Raw genomic sequence first — 19239 nt, 5'->3', positions numbered from 1 at the left:
TAATACATCACTAACTAATACACGTTTTTAATCCAGCGAGTAATACACTTACCTTTATATATGTGTGTATATATATTATTGTACTCGTTAGTTTTGTTCCTTCTTGGTTGCCGTAGCATTTAGCAGCGTGACTCCAGAGGGGCGGTGCTACAGGTTTGATAGAAAATCCGCTTTTTCGGCAAAGTTACTGATCTGAGATCCGATCTGAACCCGAAACACCTGAGCAATGAGCCAGTCCGACATGAAGACGATCGCAGTCATCGGCAGGTGAGTCACGACACTTTGTGTTTTTGCCTTAATGCTAATGTTTACCACCTTGTTTTATGCTAGTTGTTGACAGTTTTTCAAGTTGCTGAAATCGCTGCATTTGCACGTTGTGGTACATCATCTGTGTTTTTGCACGTAGTTGTAGTTGAGTGATTGTGTTGTACAGTTTAATGTAGTTATATTATTTATGTGTGCTTGGAACTCAAGTCTCCTGTGCTTAATATGTGTATCCTCTCATTTAGTTGTAATTATAAAGCCTGGTTGTTATATGGGCAAACCCCAAAGCACCTTATGAAGTAGCCTCAATAGTTGTAGTTTATATGTAGGCCTTCATTTTAACCTCCTGTCTGTTCCCTGTTCACTGTTTCTACAGTTAAACCTTGCAGTCCTCTGAAGTGACCTCTCTCAACCCTGAAAAGCAAATACAAAACAGAACATCGCAGACAGATGTTTGCTCCTCTTTTAGTTTAATTAACATGCATTATTGTCTTCTCTTCATAGACTTGGAAAAACCTGTTCATGACAAAACACTTAACGGGTTCATGTGTAAACCACGTGACAAGACAGGAACAAGAAGGAACCTGGGATCAGCATGTTTGAGCAGTGAGGGGGGGGGTAAAGGATAACAAGCAGACACAAGCCATTAAAAACTTACCAACAGTAATGAGCTCAGACAAGATGCAAGGCCTTTACTGTGCATTTGACCTCTCTTGATTAGCTGGGAAATGGTTGTCCAGATTGTTCTGAGGGATTTCTGTGTCATTACACAGTGTTCAGTGAAAAGTGAATGTCCTAAATGTGTGTGTGTGATTGTGTGTCTCTGTTTCAGTGGGCTGATTGGTCGCTCCTGGGCTATGGTGTTTGCCAGCGGAGGCTACAGCGTGAAGATCTATGACAACCAGCCAGGACAGGCCGTTAACGCCCTCGCAGAAATAAGGTCCGCCCTGCTGCACAACAATGCAGTCTTTGTTCAGCATAATGTAAAAAACCTTTGTAGTAGTTTTCATTAATGTGGTTTGGGTGTTTACCCCGATAGGTTGCACCTCAAATCAACTTGCAAGATTTAAGATTCTCCCACAGCTGAACTTGATTCAGAGAGGACGATTTCTCTGTCGTACAGATAAACGATACGAATTAAAGGCAACTGAACAGTGAGGACTTGAGAAGGAGAGTCGTGATGCAAAGCAGGAGAAAGGAGGAGAGAGCGAGAGTCACTTAGGCAGCATTAACTTCAATTCACCCATGACTCTTGAGGGCCAAGCCTGTTCTTCCCTCCAGAACTCACAAGGATGACCTATGGACACTGCATGATCAGTGGCTTCCTCTTTCTATAGCAGCACATGAACAAACACAAGGTCAGGCTTAAAAAGTTTCCCAGCCATGTCATCGCTGGTTAAACATTACTGTGGAATGACAAAGGAATTTTTCTTAAAGCCTTACATTGGAAAGTAGTGTCAGTAAAAAGAAGCAAGCTAATTAGAAGAGTTTAAGACACAAATTCTACACCAGGTTTTATTAAATGTATGTATCATATAAATCACCAATCTGCTCTATCTCTCAGCCCCTTGTAGATTCTGTTTTATCGTTGACCTTGTGGACAGTAGAGGGTGTCATTGTACTAGACTGTCTGAAATCCAATGTCCTGTCTCTATAATACATGTTAAACACTGTAGGAAATATATGTGTTACATTATTTTCAGGTATGTTTGTTGCTCATCTGATACAATATTTGCTAAAAACGTGGGAGCTGTTTCTGAAAGAGCCATTTAATTCTGGTTGAGGTGGAAAAAACTGTACATTCAAATATTTCTTTTTAAATCTGCATAATCTCTACAGTATCTTTATATTTATGTCATGACAAAACATCACGTTTCACATTCAGTGAGTGTATGGTTGAGTGTTATAGCTGCCTCTTTCACTCTGTTGGCTCAGGAAGCAGCTGCAGGAGCTGGAGGAAGCTCATATGCTCAGAGGAGAGCTGAGTGCCGCACAGCAGCTCGCTCTGCTCAGCAGCTACGATGACCTGGCTCAGGCACTGGAGGGAGCCTTCTTTGTCCAGGTAACACACCGGAATACTCCCAGCACCAGTACATGTCATTCTGTCAGCTTGTCCCCCCGTGTTTAAACTCAAGGGAATTTCACATAGATTGTTTTTTTGCTGATTTGATCTTATTGTTTGCACATCACACATTTGACATGTTTTCCCACATGTTGTCAAACCTTGTCAAAACTTTGGGACATTGTGTCTCCGCCCACTTAGATGTGACAAATTTAAAGAAAGTTGTTTCTAGTAGTTTGTTGAAGGAAAATAACTTGTTGTCTTTATTAATTGATTCTTTCATCATATATATTAAGTCATGCACAATTAATACAATTTATAACAATAATCCTATTGCATCACATTGTGGTTTTTCAGAATTACACTGATTATCCTCAAGGGGGCGCAACATCGTCAGGTCTGATGTAATTTTGTGTCACATACAATTCTCAGATGAGTTCAGGTGTTTTATAAAGTGACACTGGCTCAGGTGTGGTTCTTCATTCATTCCTTCCTTCTGTGTGGTTGAGTCTACCTTCGTAAATAATCATTTCTACTGTTTACAGTAAAGAAAATAAAAGGCCTTATTTTCCTTCACCTTTATTTGATCAAACTTGCTGTAATAGCAAGAATAATCCGTTTTAAAGTTACGTTAGTGTTTTAACAGCGTGGACTCTGAGCTGTGAATTTTATGTGCAACATGTAAAGCTCCAATTTTTTTGAAATTATTTCCTACAAAGTTCTGAATATTAATTATGATACAAAGCAGATGTTTATCATAGATGTAGGTGCAGTTATGATTTTTGACCGCACCTACATCATCATCATCATTACAACGCATTTTTCTCAGGCTGATTTGTGTAGTACAACTTGTTAAATATGATAATTAAGTTATAAATACGTTGTTCATATCTTAATCTAAACCTGAACATTTCTACCTAAACTCTGAACAGTCATGAGCCGTCTGTTATACTAACAAAGGTCGACAAAAGGTTGAGAGGTTGTCAAAACAAGTGTTGCCCTCCTGTTTAAAAAGGTACATGACGTTTAACACCAAATCACTCATCTTGCTTTTGTCGCCTTAAGAGGACAAACACAAAACCAACACCTGCACACTTGCTTATCTTAACTCAGTGGTGTGTAACGCTGCCACTTGAAACAAAATAGTGAGTTAACTTTTTAAGCCAAGGAAGTGTCTCGCTTGACTCAGGTGACGAAGACAATGGTGCTCTTCATCTCTACAGCACAGAGACGGGTAGGGTCAGAATAAATCAATGTCCTGTACTGAGTTCCCACTAACCATGAACAATAGAGGATGTATTAGATACAAGGAAAAACAGGTAGATTATTGTTTTAATGCTCAAATAATGACATCAGCAGTTCCTGATAAGATGACTCAATGAGAGGCAAGTTTTAGTAACACTAGATAATAGACTGTGTTTACAATGCCACGCACATTTTAGCATTAATGAAATTGTGAAGTGTTATGCAATAAAAGCTGACTTTAAAAATATACATAATAGACTGAAAATTCCCTTGATCAAAGGATAAAAAGTCTGATTTGAAGTGACTTGTTGTTAGAACAGAAAAACTCTTGTGCTCTAATGAGTGGAGCATCTCATCATTACACATGCTGTCTTCAGGTATGCTGCTTGCTCAGCCAGTTTTTGGAGAAATGAAGAAATGTTATTTTAACGCTCCACTACCGCCTGCACGAGCCACTCCTCCGGACGTGAAATATCCAGCTCAGCCTGAGGTGGATAACTAAAAAAGTAGTGGTTGTATTTTGTTTTAAAATGTAAAGAATATGACATTTGAGTGGATTCTTTGAAGCCCTTGTATTGTAGCAATATAATAGTTAAGCACTTAATAGGAATCTTTTCATTTGCTGTGATGTCCTACTGAAGAAAGTTTGACAGCACCAGCATTTCCTTAAGTCACATCAGAAGTTTAGACCTCAGTCACGTGGTTTTGGTTTGGTTTCCTTGGAAGGTTTTGACTTGGAAGTCTCTGGAAATTTGGGGGCAGTTGGATCAAGCTTAGAAAGTGGCACCAGAGTGCGGTCTTTATTTTTCAGATAAAGCTAAAATATCGTCTATACACCCTCCAGCGTTACACTGATCTTCATCAGACTACAGCAGACCCAAACAGATAGATATTTATAGAATATTTTCAGAAGGTATGTGAAGTAGTTGTTGACGCTTATACCAAGAAACTAGGTTTCAGTTCATTGTTTGATGAGATTTTTCAGATTTGACTTATCCAAGTCAGTTTGACCACAAATTGTGCAAAGGTAGAGGAGTAGGTCACCCAAAATTAAAATTTCTGAAGTGAAGTATTACCTGGAAAAGAAAATGGTGATCTTCACTGTACTGCTTTGGTAATGCTCTGCGAAAATACAGATTTGTTGTTTATGAAGAGCCCACGATGCACGCTAGTGTTGGATGAGGGTTAAGATTGAAATCTTATAATAATAATTTTTTTAGAAATGAATTCTTCTAAAGTCTTCACAGCCTCTTTTCTGTCACATATCTGTGTTTGTGTTTTTCAGGAGTGTGTGTTTGAGCAGCTCGAAGTGAAGCAGACCATCTTCCAGGACATAGAGCGTCTTGTGGGAAAAGACGTCATCCTGAGCAGCTCCACCTCTTGTCTGGTGCCAAGCAGCGTCTTCTCTAAAGTCCACAACAAGAGTCGCTGCGTCGTCTCCCACCCGGTTAGTGCCACGGCAGTCCTGGTACCAGCAGGTCGTTTAAACTGTGGAAGCTAGTTTTCTGCTCTTATTGAACACAGTTCCTGAGATGCTCAGAAATGCACATAGATGAAGAGAAACCTGGATACTGTTATGATCAACATCAGATCCCAAATACGATCAAAGACCAAGAAAAGACTCATGTCTCATGTAAACACACTCGTTGTTTTTATGTGATGATTTATCCCCAAAAGAATTTCAGTCCACCAGTTTGAACTGGTTGGACTCTTTTGAATTTTACTTTTGGGAATTTCCTTTTACAAAGAACTAGAAGAAGAAACGTCTCTAAATTTCCACTGTTTGATGTGTTAACGTCCTGTGCTCCCAGGTTAACCCACCCTACTTTGTCAAACTGGTAGAGCTGGTACCTCACCCAGAGACGGCAGCAACCATTATGGACACCACCCATGCTGTGATGACCAAGGTAAAGATCACACATTACACAATCCCTGGGTGTTTTGTGAATAAAAATAAATGACTGATCTGATCTTGCAAACCCTTTAACCATTATAATTTGTTTTTGTCAGTTTGATTGTATATCACAAAGCCTAGTCACAGGTCTCTAAATTCTGTAATCACCTTGGTGCTTGGTGGTGTTACAACACACCCATACAAAAAATTTACATAGTTCACTGAAGGATTATTTAATCCAGGAAATTCTCAAATTCCCAAAAATATGAACAAGATGGGTTTCAACTTGCTGAAGTTACAGGAAACCAATGGTTTCCTGGTGTGAAGCGTGTCAGGTCAAATCCCTCGGTGCACTTATAGCGTCATTGGCCAAATGATGGTTTAACTCTTCAACTGGTTCTCAGAAGCTTTGTTGGTGAATCCTAGCTCCTTAAACAGATTTAAACCTCAGAAAAGTAACATTTACAATCAGTTTTTGAATGAACTTCACTGTCTATCTTGAGTGTCAATGCAGACAACATGCATCCCTTTATTGCCACCGTCTCTGGCTCCTTCCAGCACGATAATGCACCATGTCACAAAGCAGAAGTCGTCTCTCACCGACTTCATGAACACAACAGTGACTTCAGAGCACTTTCACAGTCTCTAGATCAGAGGAGAGCACCTGTGGGGAGTGGCAGAGCGGGTCGTTAGCAGCAGATAACTAATAAATCTGCAGATGTGATGTGAGGCTGTCGTGCCAACACACACAACCTCAAAGGAAAGTTTCCAGTATCTTGTGGAATCTATGGAAGCTACGAGAGGCCCTACCCTGTCTAAGTAAACAGTTCACTTAGAGTATAGACCAATTACAAAATACCACTTTTAGCTGTTCTAATTAATGAATAACAATCTCTTATAGAGCGCTATTGAAACACATATTTCAATTTACTCTAAAATATTTGAATACACACTTTTTATCTACAGTATTAAACCCTGAAAATAATGCTTTGTTTTATATTTTATTGCCAAATCACACTGTTATAACATTGCATTAGTTTAACTTTTGAAAAAGCATTTTCTTGTATGTACATAACATCAGGTAAAAAACCAGCTGCTAAACAAAGACATTTTCCTTTGTGAATAAATTATACAGTTTTTGATTCTCTGTCCTTTTTCTCCTGATAGCATTAGACTTTCAAAATAAAAGCACCAGCCTTTTAAATAATCTAACAGGACAATGAATAACAGCTGTAAGAAAACACCTGTCAAATGAATACATATAAAAACAACAGTATATACAGGTATACTAGATAATAGTAAAATGTATTCACAGCACAGGCAGTGATTTAAATAGTGCTGTTTACCATTCCTGGTGTGACGGATTTCTCTTGATCCAGGTCGGCCAAGTTCCTGTTTGCCTGAGGAGAGAGATCGATGGCTTCGCCCTCAACAGAGTCCAGGCGGCCATCATCGCAGAGTCCTGGAGGCTGGTCCAGGTCAGTGTCTCAGTGGCCACTCAGGCACTTAATTACACTTATTTATCAGTTTTTTCCTTTTGGATATTTTCTCTACTGTTAAATTATGTGAAAAGGACAAAACATCAGAGTTAAGGACAAAAATATTTGGTTAAAATTTAAATGGGACTAATTGACATCTAATTTAACAACAATAATTTGCGTTAGAAATTATCAAATCTGAACCACAGTTACTATGAAATGAAGCTCAGGCCAAACCACAGTTCTGCCACAGGTCAGCTAGATTAATAGCTGAGAGCCATTTCTAGCCCTGGCCATAGCAATCACATTAACTGGAACATAACACATTTTATAAATAGACATGAAATAGTAAAAAAAAATTTAACCCACGATATCTCAAGAATGCTTTGAAAGGAATTTCTTTGAATTTTGTACAATTATTCACTTGGACTCAAAGATGAAGTGATTATTTTGGTGCCCAAAGGTCAAAGGTCAAGATGACCACGTTACTGTGTTTCAGTCGTCAAAGGTAAAGTGACGTTTATATGGGGGAAAAAGTATGTAGAAATATGTACACAGAAACTGCACTGGTTTGAGGAGGCAGACAACCGCAGTGCAGTAATTCTAGTTATTTCTGAACAAGAGCTGCTCAGTCTCAGGGAGGCTTTGTGCCGCTGATGGTTTTGTAAAAGAGGCAGAAAAGAGGAAACCTCTTGTCCGCTCACCTCTGCCAAAGTCTCTGTGGTCTCCTTCCAAAAAGGAACAGAATCAGAGTAAATGAGCTTTAGCCTCTGATGACAGGCACCATTATAACATCATTCATAGGAAGAATGGTCAGAATGATAATGACCATTTTCATCCTGAGCTGAACTCAAATGAAGACTCGTTTCATTGGGATTCAGAATTTAAACTCTGTAAACATCAGTATTATCTCAACTTACCTTCAATGGTAAGAGGTGAGAATGAATTTTGACCTCTTCCTCTTGTTCATCCTGACCCTGAAAAAAGTCCTACATCCACATCATGATCCAGATCTGCACCAAACTTTAATTGGTTCTTCCTGACCCAGGTTTTGTGTTCATCTGTTCAGTATTTTTTGTGTAATCCTGCTAAATAACAAACGCAGACAAGGACATTACCTTCTCGGCTGAGGTTATTAAATTCTCACAACATCTACATTTCCACTGCGTTCTTAAACAAACCAAGAATAAATTACATTGCCAGAACCATGTTAAATCTGAGAAAAGAACCCAGACGTGACCCTGATGAATCACAACAATCTGTTAGAACAAACCATCTCTCCTTCCACGGGAACTCAGATCAGTGTCTCTCTCTCTCTCCACCTCTTTCTTCCATCACTTTTCTCTGTCAGAGACGTGTAACAAAGAGCTGCCCTTTCACAGCTCAGCAAGCACTTTGTCCTTGTCGGTGTAGTTACTGTACTTCTGAGCTACAGTGTGTAACTGTACCAGATGGACATCGACAAAGTCCTGGGTGTGAAGCCGTTAAGGACAATTAAAGTACATCAAGAGCAGGACTGACGAATCTTTTCCAAGCAGATGTAAAAACATGTGATAATTTCTTCACAATGCAGAAGTGCGTGACTGCCTCTCATCAGACTATCCCTCATTTCTCTTTATTATTGAAACGGATTAATCAGTGAATGGTTGAGTCATCACTGATGAGGTGTGTACCGACAGCTCAGTGTCCTTGTGCATTTTAAATACTTGTTAACACGTACTTGAAGCACAGTGAAGACTGAGTTCCTTCAGTTTCAAATTTGTCATGAATAAAAATGGATAAAACCAGAGTGTTGGCGCTGGTGGAGCGGATTCTGACAGTTGAAGCTACGAGTTGTTCTCACAGTAGATCGAACCCTCTCACCAAAGAGCAGAGAGCAGAAGTTCAGGGTGAAGAGTGGGAATGAAAGGGGGAACATTCTCTATATTCATAAACACTCAACCATCAAACTCACGAACACTGCTCAACAATCTATTGAAACATTCTATTGATAGATTTACATTTTCCGTCTATTCTTCATCATCGAAATAAAACAATCCATGTGATCTATTAGATTGCTTTGTGTTTCCTTCATCCCATGACGTTTTCTGCAGTAGAATCAAATGATGGAAGCAGCACAACCATGGAATGAAAAGTGACCTTGCGTCTGAGCAGGTCTAACACATTTACAGGTTTAAATCTAACGAGGCGGATTCCAGTGCTTGACATTTGAGTGTCAACAAGAATGTCACTGGATTAGCTCCATTACAGGATCCTCAGGGTAACTTTTGCATCTTTAAGAATTCTCCAAGTGCTTTCAATGTACGTCTTTCTGTGAAAGCAAATGAACTGAAGGACAAGTTTGAAAATGGCACACAAGCCCTAATGGGTACGTGCTGTAGCTTGTGGAATTCAAGACTATGTGAAATTCATATATTCACAGACACATGGACTCAGTACGCTGAGGATTGGAACCCAACCGGTATTTACTCTCTCGCCTGGTCTGTGTCACAGTTCAATTATAGATGAAATGAACACATACATATATATTATATCACTGCAATAAATCATATTGTTAGAGACTTCATTTGCTTCAAATTTGTTGAGAGAAGTGTTGTTTATATGTTGTTGTTTTTTTACCACAATGGCTCAATGGATATCAATTAAATTTTTTATTCAAACTGAAATATCTAAAATTCCATTCGATCACTTAATGATCTTCCCTCCAGCTCCACCATGACATACGTGGCGTTGAGTTGAATATCTTGTTCTGCAGAGCAATCAGACACAGCGAGGAGAGGAGATGTATAAAAGTTCTTTTATTTAGGTGTTTTATTGAAAACAGAGAGCTGCTTCAGCCTCAGGTTAAACTCTGCATTTCTGATCCTACGAAGCTGGTTCACTTCTTACCAGGCTAAATCACCATGGTAACGTGCTGAATGGCGTTAGCATGTGGATTGTGATCTTCCTCAAGGAGATTGTTTTCATAACTGTGTTTGTGAAATTGTTTAGGTTATCAGACCACTTCTGTTTTTCGTTTCATATTTCGACTACAAGAACGATTGAAACCCATTGAAAAACTAATTATTTCTGAATAATTTTCTTTTTGTACGTGAAAGTGAAACATGTGACACTTTTAACAGTTGTTGTGTATTCGTCACTCACCTCAGTCATATGGGCAGAAAGCGTGGGGTTACCTGCTTCAAGAGATTTGGGCTTTTCACAGTTTGGACTGTTTCACGTTTGTTTTGTAATTTTTTCTCTCTCCTCAAACGACTCTGGATTCTTTGTCTCAAGAGGATTGTCTCGCTGCGTTGATGAGTCAAGTGGGCCTTCAGTCACCGGGTTTCAGCTTCTGAGAATTTAAGTGTACTTCAAGGAGATTACAGTGTTCCTCTCCCTCCTGATGGTATCCATGCATCTCCCGTGGGATATTTATGTCTTCACACTGGCCTGTGGAAGCAAAGACTCATATCGACATGACATTCCATAGAGCATGGTGCACTCATGTGTGAGCTCTTGTTGAGCGTGAACACTGGGGGCATCCTTCGACCGTTAACAGTGAAATAGAAAGAAAAATGAGAAGCTTCTACATGACACCCATGGATAGTTGCAACAATAGAATCACAGGATAACAAGTTACACAAAGTCTTGTGTATATTGTGAATGTACAGTCTTTAATTATTATTTATACCCATTTTTAACCAAGAGCTCCACGTTGACCACAGATTCATCTGATCGATTTGGATGTGTGAGAATAACCAACCAGTTTGTTAATGAGAAAGTTTTCGCCAAATTTTTTTAAATGTCATCATGTAAACCTTCAGAAAAATCTAACAATACCCCGATTATTTACTGTTATAAATCACTAGTACGTGACCGTTTGCACGGTTTGCAAAATTTCACAATTTTAAAAAACAAAGTCAAACCTGTCGTACAGGAACGTTTGTTCTGTGAGTTCCTCTCGTCAAAGTTGATCAGCAGGTAAATCTTGAACATGAGGCAGTGGCCGCTGTCACTGTGTGGGCGTGGCTCTAATTAAGTCACGGTGGCTGTCTAAGTGGAGTGGAATGTGTTTTGAGGAGAAAAGATTATTCATAACAAAGGGAATCCTATGTTGCTCCCCACCAGAGATGGAGACGAGCTGTGAATCTTTATTGCTGCTTCGCCAAGAACAGAGAACCTCGATGAACCAGCTGACCTGAGCCGTAACCGGCTGTCACACCATGTGACTAAAACAAATTGATTTACAGTGTAAGTGTAACTTCTCGGAACACGCTGGACTAAATTTATATTCCAGGACTAACAAAGTCTGATGTGATGGGAAGAGGCAACACACCAGTGCATGAAGTGTTCACAATTACTGTCATATCACCAGTCACATAAATAACTGCTCTATTTAATTTAGTTTAAAACTTTATACTGTTCACCTGTTATCCTATTACTATTATCATTTGTATGCTCGTGTCTGTATTCACTTTTGTCAAAAATGAAAATATCTCACATGGGTGACACACCTGAGGAGCTATTGCAGCAATTAGTGGTTGTTACCAACTGTAATTTGCCAATTGGAAATGTTGATGATCAGGAAATTGGTTTGGCGGCGCTGACATTTTGACATGAATATCAACAATGGTTTTCGATGTTTCTGTTGCTGTTACAATTGTATCTCAACCTTTATAAAGGAATCAAGGAGAGTTTAAAACTACATCCTCGGCACTATTAAAGCTATTTACTGCATTGTATGACAAGTGTATGAAGCATTTGTGAGGTACTACATCAGTTATGAGTGACTGAGAAGTTTTCCCTCCCACTCCTGGATCAAAACATCAGTAACTACAATGGCTTCTTCCCTGACCCACACCACCTCCTTCCACCAAGTGTTGTGGTCATTCTTTTTTGAGTTATCTTGCTAACTAACAAACAAACGACTGGGATGAAACAACCCAACATAGGTAACGACCTGAGGTTAAGCTGTGACCATCAGGGCCTGTGGTGTCATAACAATACATAACCGGGACCCTCCCAAAATACACTCACTGAAATGACCCTTGAGTCGGGGCCAGTGTTGGAAAGCAGAGTGGCTGAGAAAGCAGCTTGCTGGCCCCAGTGATTACAGTGGAGAAAAGACCCCACCCACCGTCCCGCTTGGCTCAGATAACAGGCCCGTTGTTGGACGTGGGACCCAAACAAAGACGACCCTGTCCCCCTCCTCCTGCTCACCCTACTCTCTGTATCGGAGCTTTGATTTCCTGCGTGGTCAAGCCAACAGGCATCTCTAACCCAAAGATACCTGAACCACTCCCTCTGTCTCCGCTTCCATCCATCTCTCTATCCTCAGCCCCTCTCCTCCCTGCACTGCCCACATAATCCTGAGGACACAGAATTGGCTGATTAGGGAAACATTATATGTTGGGAGTAGTCCGATTCGATCAAAGGGAATTTAGTTGGTCCAAAATCCCAGTGGGTTAAAATCCCTGACTTTGTTGATCTCCCAGTGGAAATATGGTCGAACACCCTCAGACTAAATACACTTAAGCTTCAAATAATGGTAAATTACTTTTGTTTTGGTGGTTAAAGGTAAAGATCATTTTGACCTTGTGAACACAATGTCTCATCAACACCTCAAGGGAATTGATTCCAAATTTTGTGCAAATGTTCCTTTGGACTAAAAAATGAAGCCCTTAGAATTTGGTGGTCAGAGGTCAAAGGTCAAGGTCACTGTGACCTTACAAATGTTTTTGGACAAGTTGTAACTTGGACTCAAAGATGACTTGATAAAATCTCAGTGTTCAATGGTCAAAGGTCACGATGACCTCATATGTGTCTAGAAAGTAAAGTATTTCTCTGGTTCAGGGATTGAATGAGCGCAGAGTAGTAATTCTCAGCTGTTCCCTGTTTAACCTGCACTGACAGATAAAGGACATATTTGTCTGTAACGCTGCTGCAGGGACATCTAGTCATACATTTACTGGCTGACTGATTTGTCCCTTTTTGTAAGGAATACAATCAAGTCAATGGAATGGGCTGAAGTGTCTGAACCCTTTTTTTTCCCTCTTACCTCATCAGGATGGCGTTATCTCAGTCAAGGACATCGACCTGGTGATGTCAGAGGGGTTAGGAATGCGTTACGCTTTCATTGGTCCCATGGAAACGATTCACCTCAATGCACCTGAAGGTAACGTTCCCTCTCTGAATGTTTTCGCTCACATAAACAGTGTCACCATCCAGAGTTCCTCCTCCAGCTCCCGATTCGATCACATTTTTCTTTGTTTGTGTGTTTGGAAGCAAAAGTAGACGACGGGCAACAATAGTGAAGGAACCAGGTTTAAAGGCAGAATGCAGAGTTTTAGAGTTCACCAATTTTACTCATGAAGTTAAGTTTCTCCAGATGATTAACTTTTGGTTCTGATCAGCTGAGGTCAACTGAATTATGGTGTGAGATGCACATTTCAGAGCACAAGTCAATCAATGACATCACCATGGATCAAAAAATATATATTTTTAAATTCAACTCAAAAGATGATTTAAAATCAAACGGTTGGAATGACAACATCTGTGAATTCTAACAGTGTTAAAGAACATGAGACAAATCCTGGTTTATTAATAAATAAATAAAATGTTGTACCCTGATCCACTGAATCATAAGTAAACTAAGAAACTATATGAAATGCTTTACGATCTTATGATATTGACTTTTTGTTAAAACATGTCAATAACTTTATCAGATAAACGAACCACCGCTGCTCAACGATAGACTGTCCTCTGTCGTACAACACCAGGCCTCAGTTTTGTAAAAACTGTGAGAGAACCACACACAGCGACACGGTTCACATGTCTCAGCACAACATGCATGTACTGTACCGTACTGTGACGCCCCTGTGGGTGGCAGAGAGAGGCTGAGAGTGAAACCACAGGGAGATGCAGAATATCAAAGGGTAGTGTGAAACCCACAGAGCAGCCAGGACTGTGTACACACACAGAAAAAGGTCGCTGTGGCCGAACAAAGCCGTCTTTTGATGGGTAGCGATGAATGCATTCCCTCACACCAGTAATCCAAAACTCACAAAGCCCACATCGAGGCCTTCAAACCAGACGCCAGCTCTACCTGTAGTGACAGTGCTGAAGCTCTCGACTCGTTCTTTTTTCTCCTGCTCAGGAAACAGTAGCTTGATCGTGTTCTCCAAAGATTGCTAAGACCCAATCCTGTAGTGACTTCCCGTCCTTGTATCGTTCCAATCAGATACCGGAGCACTCAGGCTCTGTCTCTGTCTCTTTTTCCACTCTGCCCAAACAACTTGGCTCCTGTAAACCTCGTACAAGTACAGGAGAGCATTATCCTCTAAAGGAGCAGTCCACTGAAAACATGAGACTCTGAAATGTTTGTAGCTTCATCGTGATCAGCTGTGATTAAAAAGACATTTCAAATTTAAATTAAGTAATGAAATGAGGCAAAACTTGAAACTTTTAAATAACTTTCCACTCATTGTCGGCCTCTGCAGAGGTCTTCAAATATTCCTTATATTTATATTATATAAAGAGTTTCTGTGGTGAGGTCTAATCATCCACTGCACATTTTTAAATACCAGTCATGTGTGTCACTGGGATTGGTCATTGTTCCTCAATTCGTGGACAATGATGCGTAATAAAATCATTTGACAGTGGCAGCAAAAGCAAAATAAGGAACAGAGACTTGAAGGTAGAAGGTATTCATCACACCACTGTGTCATAGAATCATTTCCCACCAGGTTTTATATAAAAGATTAAGAACTATTCAAAAGACAAAAAACATTTGCAATGTGTAAGAGTCACACATTTGAATTTTCAGTGTGAAACTTCATGTGAGTGTGACAGAGCTATTTGAAACGGTCCCCCTCTGACCTGCCGTAATTAAAGAGCCGCTGTGAAGAGGTTCGTTCTCGTCTCTCTGTTGCTTCACTTTTTTTAGCTTCTTATCAGAGGAATGTCAACAAGCCATGACGCTGCCCCTCTTTATGATATGTTCTGTCCAATCATTAGTTATAATGGCTGCCTCATTAGCTGCCACCATTTTTTACATTCGAATTAAGGGACACAGTCACACAGTTTGTTTAAATGAGTGATTTTAAAAAGGAGAAACAAGTCGAGCAGCAGTGGGACAAACACTTATCATCCCGACTTTTGGTTTAATTTTTTTTTACTGCCTTAACATGAAAAAAAAATTCTTGTAGAGTTTGAGTAGAAGAAATCCAGAGTCAGGGAACAGCATTCAGTAAAGTGTAAAGCTCTGCCCAGGCCCTACAGCCCCTTAAATCCTGCACCAAACCCATCACGTTTGGTTGAACATGGCTCTAAAACTATCGTAGATGCATATAAATATTGATTCTCTATTGAATCCACATTATCTTGGCTGCACATCAGCTGCAGTCACAGGTTTTTAACTTGATTTGTTATCGTAAAGCAGCTGAAAAAACCCTCCCCCACTATGAAACCTTGCACAAATTTTCCTGAGAAATCTGTGAAAATGTTTAAAAAAAAAAATCCCAGATCTTGCAATGTTAAATATTCCTAGATCTGCCCCTTTGTCCAAATCCATGGCAAAGTCAAATGGGCTCTTTCTTGACCCGTGTCTCTCCCTTTCACAAACTTTAGTCCTGCAGACAAACAATCCAGGACCGGGGTGAAAACATAACCTCCTCGGCAAAGGTAATGAACCAGTCGATCAGGGTAACACATAAATCAGAGCTCATTCAAAATACCTGCTGTCTACTTGACAAGTCGATCATTCAAGAATAATTATTGAGAACAATCAGGAGAATAACTGCGAGGAAAGTAAAACTAAGTGACAGTTATTTATGAGGCACTCTCACCAAGGACGTCACTTGGCAACATAAATTTAAGTTCTTGAACACATCTTGACATTTTTCTCTGTGGGTTTCTGTGGCATCAACACGTTTAAGAGACTGATAACGATCCAAGAATAATCAGATGCAGGAAAACAGACAAGATAACATGTGTGATAACAGTGATGAATAGACTTTTGTGAGGGACGTCAGCCGGAAAACTTGTGCAGTCTAGTGCTGAAACATGCAGAACAAATACAATCCCAGTTACAATCACAACTTCTGTAGTTGTACATTCAGGGTATGGCTGCTTGTATATATACAGTATGTATGTATATATATATGTATATAGTAGTATTTTTTATACAGTAACGTGCAGGTGTTCTGCACACAAAAGGGTGTTATAGACAGACGTCATAGATGTAGGTCACGGAGGCTTGCAGAGGACATAATGTGAATACCTTCTAAACTGTTTTTACAGCCCTGGGTGTCATTTGTTGAACCAGTTTGCATCAGGAGGTGGGTTCACACCAGGAAACACTCACTGGATGTTCCATGTAAAGAAGTATAAGAGAAGCTGAATGTCTCCGTACAAAACATCTACATGTGTCTCAGCTTTTACCTTTTACCTCTACGAAATTGTAACATTTTGCTGTCGTGGTTTTTCACATTAAGAGCCAGTAACTCTCTACTGTACCAGCCCCCCTCTGATCAGCTGTCCTCCCACAGGTTTGGAAGACTACATGAAACGCTACGGCGAAGGCATAGCGAGGGTCCTGACCTCCTTCGGGCCTGTACCAGACTTCCAGGGCGAGGGAGCTAAGAGAATCAATCATGTGAGTGTGACAGCAACGTTTCCTCATGTATGATTTCTCGCTACCGATTCAGTTGGATGAAACTAATGATCGCTGATGGTTTCTTTAGTTCTGCGTGACTGAAATGCACGACTTCCTTGGTATAGGCGTTGTTTGGTCACATGCTCTCACAGGCTGTTGAAATGTGAACAACGCAGGGTCATCATGTGAAGGAACAAAAAATAGCTTAGCGAAGCACTTTAGAGGACAAAAGAAGTCGCTCTTGTTTTCAAATTCTCTTGTTGTTTTCTCTAATCGTCTTTGAATGTTCATTAAAGCAGCCACGTTCCTGTCTCACATTCATGCTTTAAACACGTTTTCACACATTAGGTTCAGAGATGCGTGCAAGAATAAAAACGTTTCCACTACATTAACTTCAGCTGAGGGTTTAAAGGTTTATTCCACTGAAAAGCTTCTTCATAGGGGACAACAGGCTCATACACACAGTTTACTTTTCTAATTAATCTTTATTTAAGTTAAAAGTCTCGTGAGGCTACATCCACGTTTTAGTTTAAAAACGTATTAACTCCTTTGCGTTCTTTGCAGAAAAAAAGATGTTGGGAAAGAATTACATAGACACTCTCAACCAGCAGCTGATTGGGTCTTTTTGTAACTTCAGTTGATTCTTCAGGCTCCGATCACATGACCCCCCCATCCTGAAGAAAACAACCAGCATCAGCCTCGGTTATTAGCGTAGAACACAACGTGGATAATCACTTATGTTGCTGACCCCGTTGTCTTTGCTTAACAGCTGTTGTGCAGTTAAATTCTGATTTGAAGCCAAAACGCAGACAGAAATGGTTTTATTTTGAAAAATGCTGTGTTATGGATGTAGCCTGAGATTTCCAATCTCTTTTTCAAGGTCACGTTCAAAATCGACAAATAAATGCAACACAACAGAGAGTTAAAAAATAAAAGCAACACAACAGAGAAGCGTGAAAACTGGCAGATAACAAAGATTTTAAATCACAGAGAACGTTGCAGGAGATTCCAGCAGCAAACTTCAGTCACAAAGAAAGTATAAACTCATCCAGAAAACTTCTCAAACATCTATAAGTTCTCTGCTGTCTGTCAACGAGCTTTTCTTCATCGCAAATTAAAGTTCAAATGGAACAATCAATCATGCATTTGTAAATGATCTTCTCTCGTCTCTCATCTCTCGTTTTATTGTGCTTTTTCATATGATTATGCTATTGTTCCTCAATTGCTCTATAATTGAGTTTTATGAGTTTTTAAAGGCCCGTATATAGCGAAGTGATTGACAATTAGTTTAAAGTGCTGTGGTATGTGAAAAGTGCCGATGCCAACAATAGGCTTCATCGTGAGGACGCTGGGTGCGATTCCATCACAGGAACTTTCCTCAGGGGACAGGAACCTGTATTTAATAATAATTTCCACCAGAGTTAAAGTCATGTTCCAGTTGGTGGAATGGTCCAGCTCCAACCCGGTGGAAAAGAAGTGAATTTGGTCTATTTTAATTAATTTAAACTATTTTAATATTGGTTTATTTATCATTAAAGAAAAATAAACTGATTTCTACCCAACTTCGTGGAAGGATGGAGCCTCAGAAGAACTCATTATGTTTCTGATGCAGATTAAGGAATTTATTTTTATTCTCTTTCTTTATTACTGTTTTCTCCGATAGCTAAAAAACAAAACATAAAATACAACATATGAAATACTGAAAGAACAAAGTGCTGCTCTTATATGACCATGAAAAAACAAGCGGTGAATTTCCTGGTTTCCCAAAAGTTGTGCAACAAATAAATCATGTGAGGTTTGAGCTCCACTGAGTGAGCGTCTAGTTAGAAACTATAAGTTCTCATATATTGTTTCTCCCACAGGAGATGTGTGAGCTGATTCCCAATGACCAGGAGCATCTGTCGGCCAGGAGGGAGAGGAGGGACCAGCTCCTCATGGGTCTGGCGAAGCTGAAGAAGGGCCACTGAAATACATCACACATGATGAAATGTATAAGATCATTCCTCACAAGAGGAACAGAACTCGTTCCATTGTGGTGGAAAAGGGAATCACAGGCACAAACATATTTTAAATACATGACTTAAATTTGTGAAGTGATTCTGAAAACTTTTTTATGAACATTTAAAAAAAAACTGTGAAGTAAGGATTCAATTTTCCAAATATCCAGAATATTTTCATCTTTTTGTTTCGATCTCATGTTTTATTTAGTTTAAGCAATGGAATCAAACAATGGGATTTTATTCACTTTCTGTCTTTGTTTTGTTTTGTTTTCAATAATTAAGGATGAAATAACAAATAAAATGATGAGATTGTGAGTTCAGTGTTTGTCTCTGTCTCCATCAGCAGAACAAATTAATGATGTGTTTTACTACAGGAAAACTCCTGAATCCCAGGAAACAGAGAATGGAAACATGTCAGGAGAGTCACTGAGTGTTCGCCGCTCGCTGGGACGTTTCTCCTGTTGCAGATTTAATTTCACAGAGATACCAGGCTGGAGTGACCGTCACATGATCGCTCGGCCTGCATCCGTGAAATGTGTTAAGTTAAAGTGATATAAACAAAAATACAATATCACATACAATATATGTGTAAATAAGAGTTTCAGTAAATTTGTGAATTTCAGAGGTAGGAACATTTTATGTATTTAGTAAAAATCAAT

At 39.6% G+C, this 19239-nt stretch overlaps 1 protein-coding gene across 1 annotated transcript; it reads left to right on the top strand.

The window, feature by feature from the left end:
• The first annotated feature begins 102 nt into the window (after nt 1-102).
• On the top strand, nt 103-18895 carry cryl1 (crystallin, lambda 1). The gene is made up of 9 exons (XM_020100615.2): nt 103-267; nt 1097-1204; nt 2200-2326; nt 4857-5018; nt 5383-5478; nt 6845-6943; nt 12992-13100; nt 16474-16580; nt 18443-18895. The coding sequence occupies exons 1-9, from the start codon at nt 227-229 to the stop codon at nt 18545-18547; spliced, it is 954 nt and encodes a 317-aa protein (XP_019956174.1). The 5' UTR covers nt 103-226; the 3' UTR covers nt 18548-18895.
• Nucleotides 18896-19239: the final 344 nt, after the last annotated feature.

Source organism: Paralichthys olivaceus, chromosome 10 (assembly GCF_024713975.1).
Source record: "Paralichthys olivaceus isolate ysfri-2021 chromosome 10, ASM2471397v2, whole genome shotgun sequence".
Taxonomy (NCBI): Eukaryota; Metazoa; Chordata; class Actinopteri; order Pleuronectiformes; family Paralichthyidae; genus Paralichthys; species Paralichthys olivaceus.
The sequence above is the reverse complement of the archived record's forward strand: the minus strand, read 5'-3'. Positions and strand labels throughout refer to the sequence as shown.

Coding starts and splice junctions, on each gene's coding strand:
- cryl1 (XM_020100615.2), top strand. CDS start 227: ATGAGCCAGTCCGACATGAAGACGATCGCAGTCATCGGCAG. Junction 1,205..2,199: donor AACGCCCTCGCAGAAATAAG/GTCCGCCCTGCT, acceptor CTGTTGGCTCAG/GAAGCAGCTGCAGGAGCTGG. Junction 5,019..5,382: donor GCTGCGTCGTCTCCCACCCG/GTTAGTGCCACG, acceptor CTGTGCTCCCAG/GTTAACCCACCCTACTTTGT.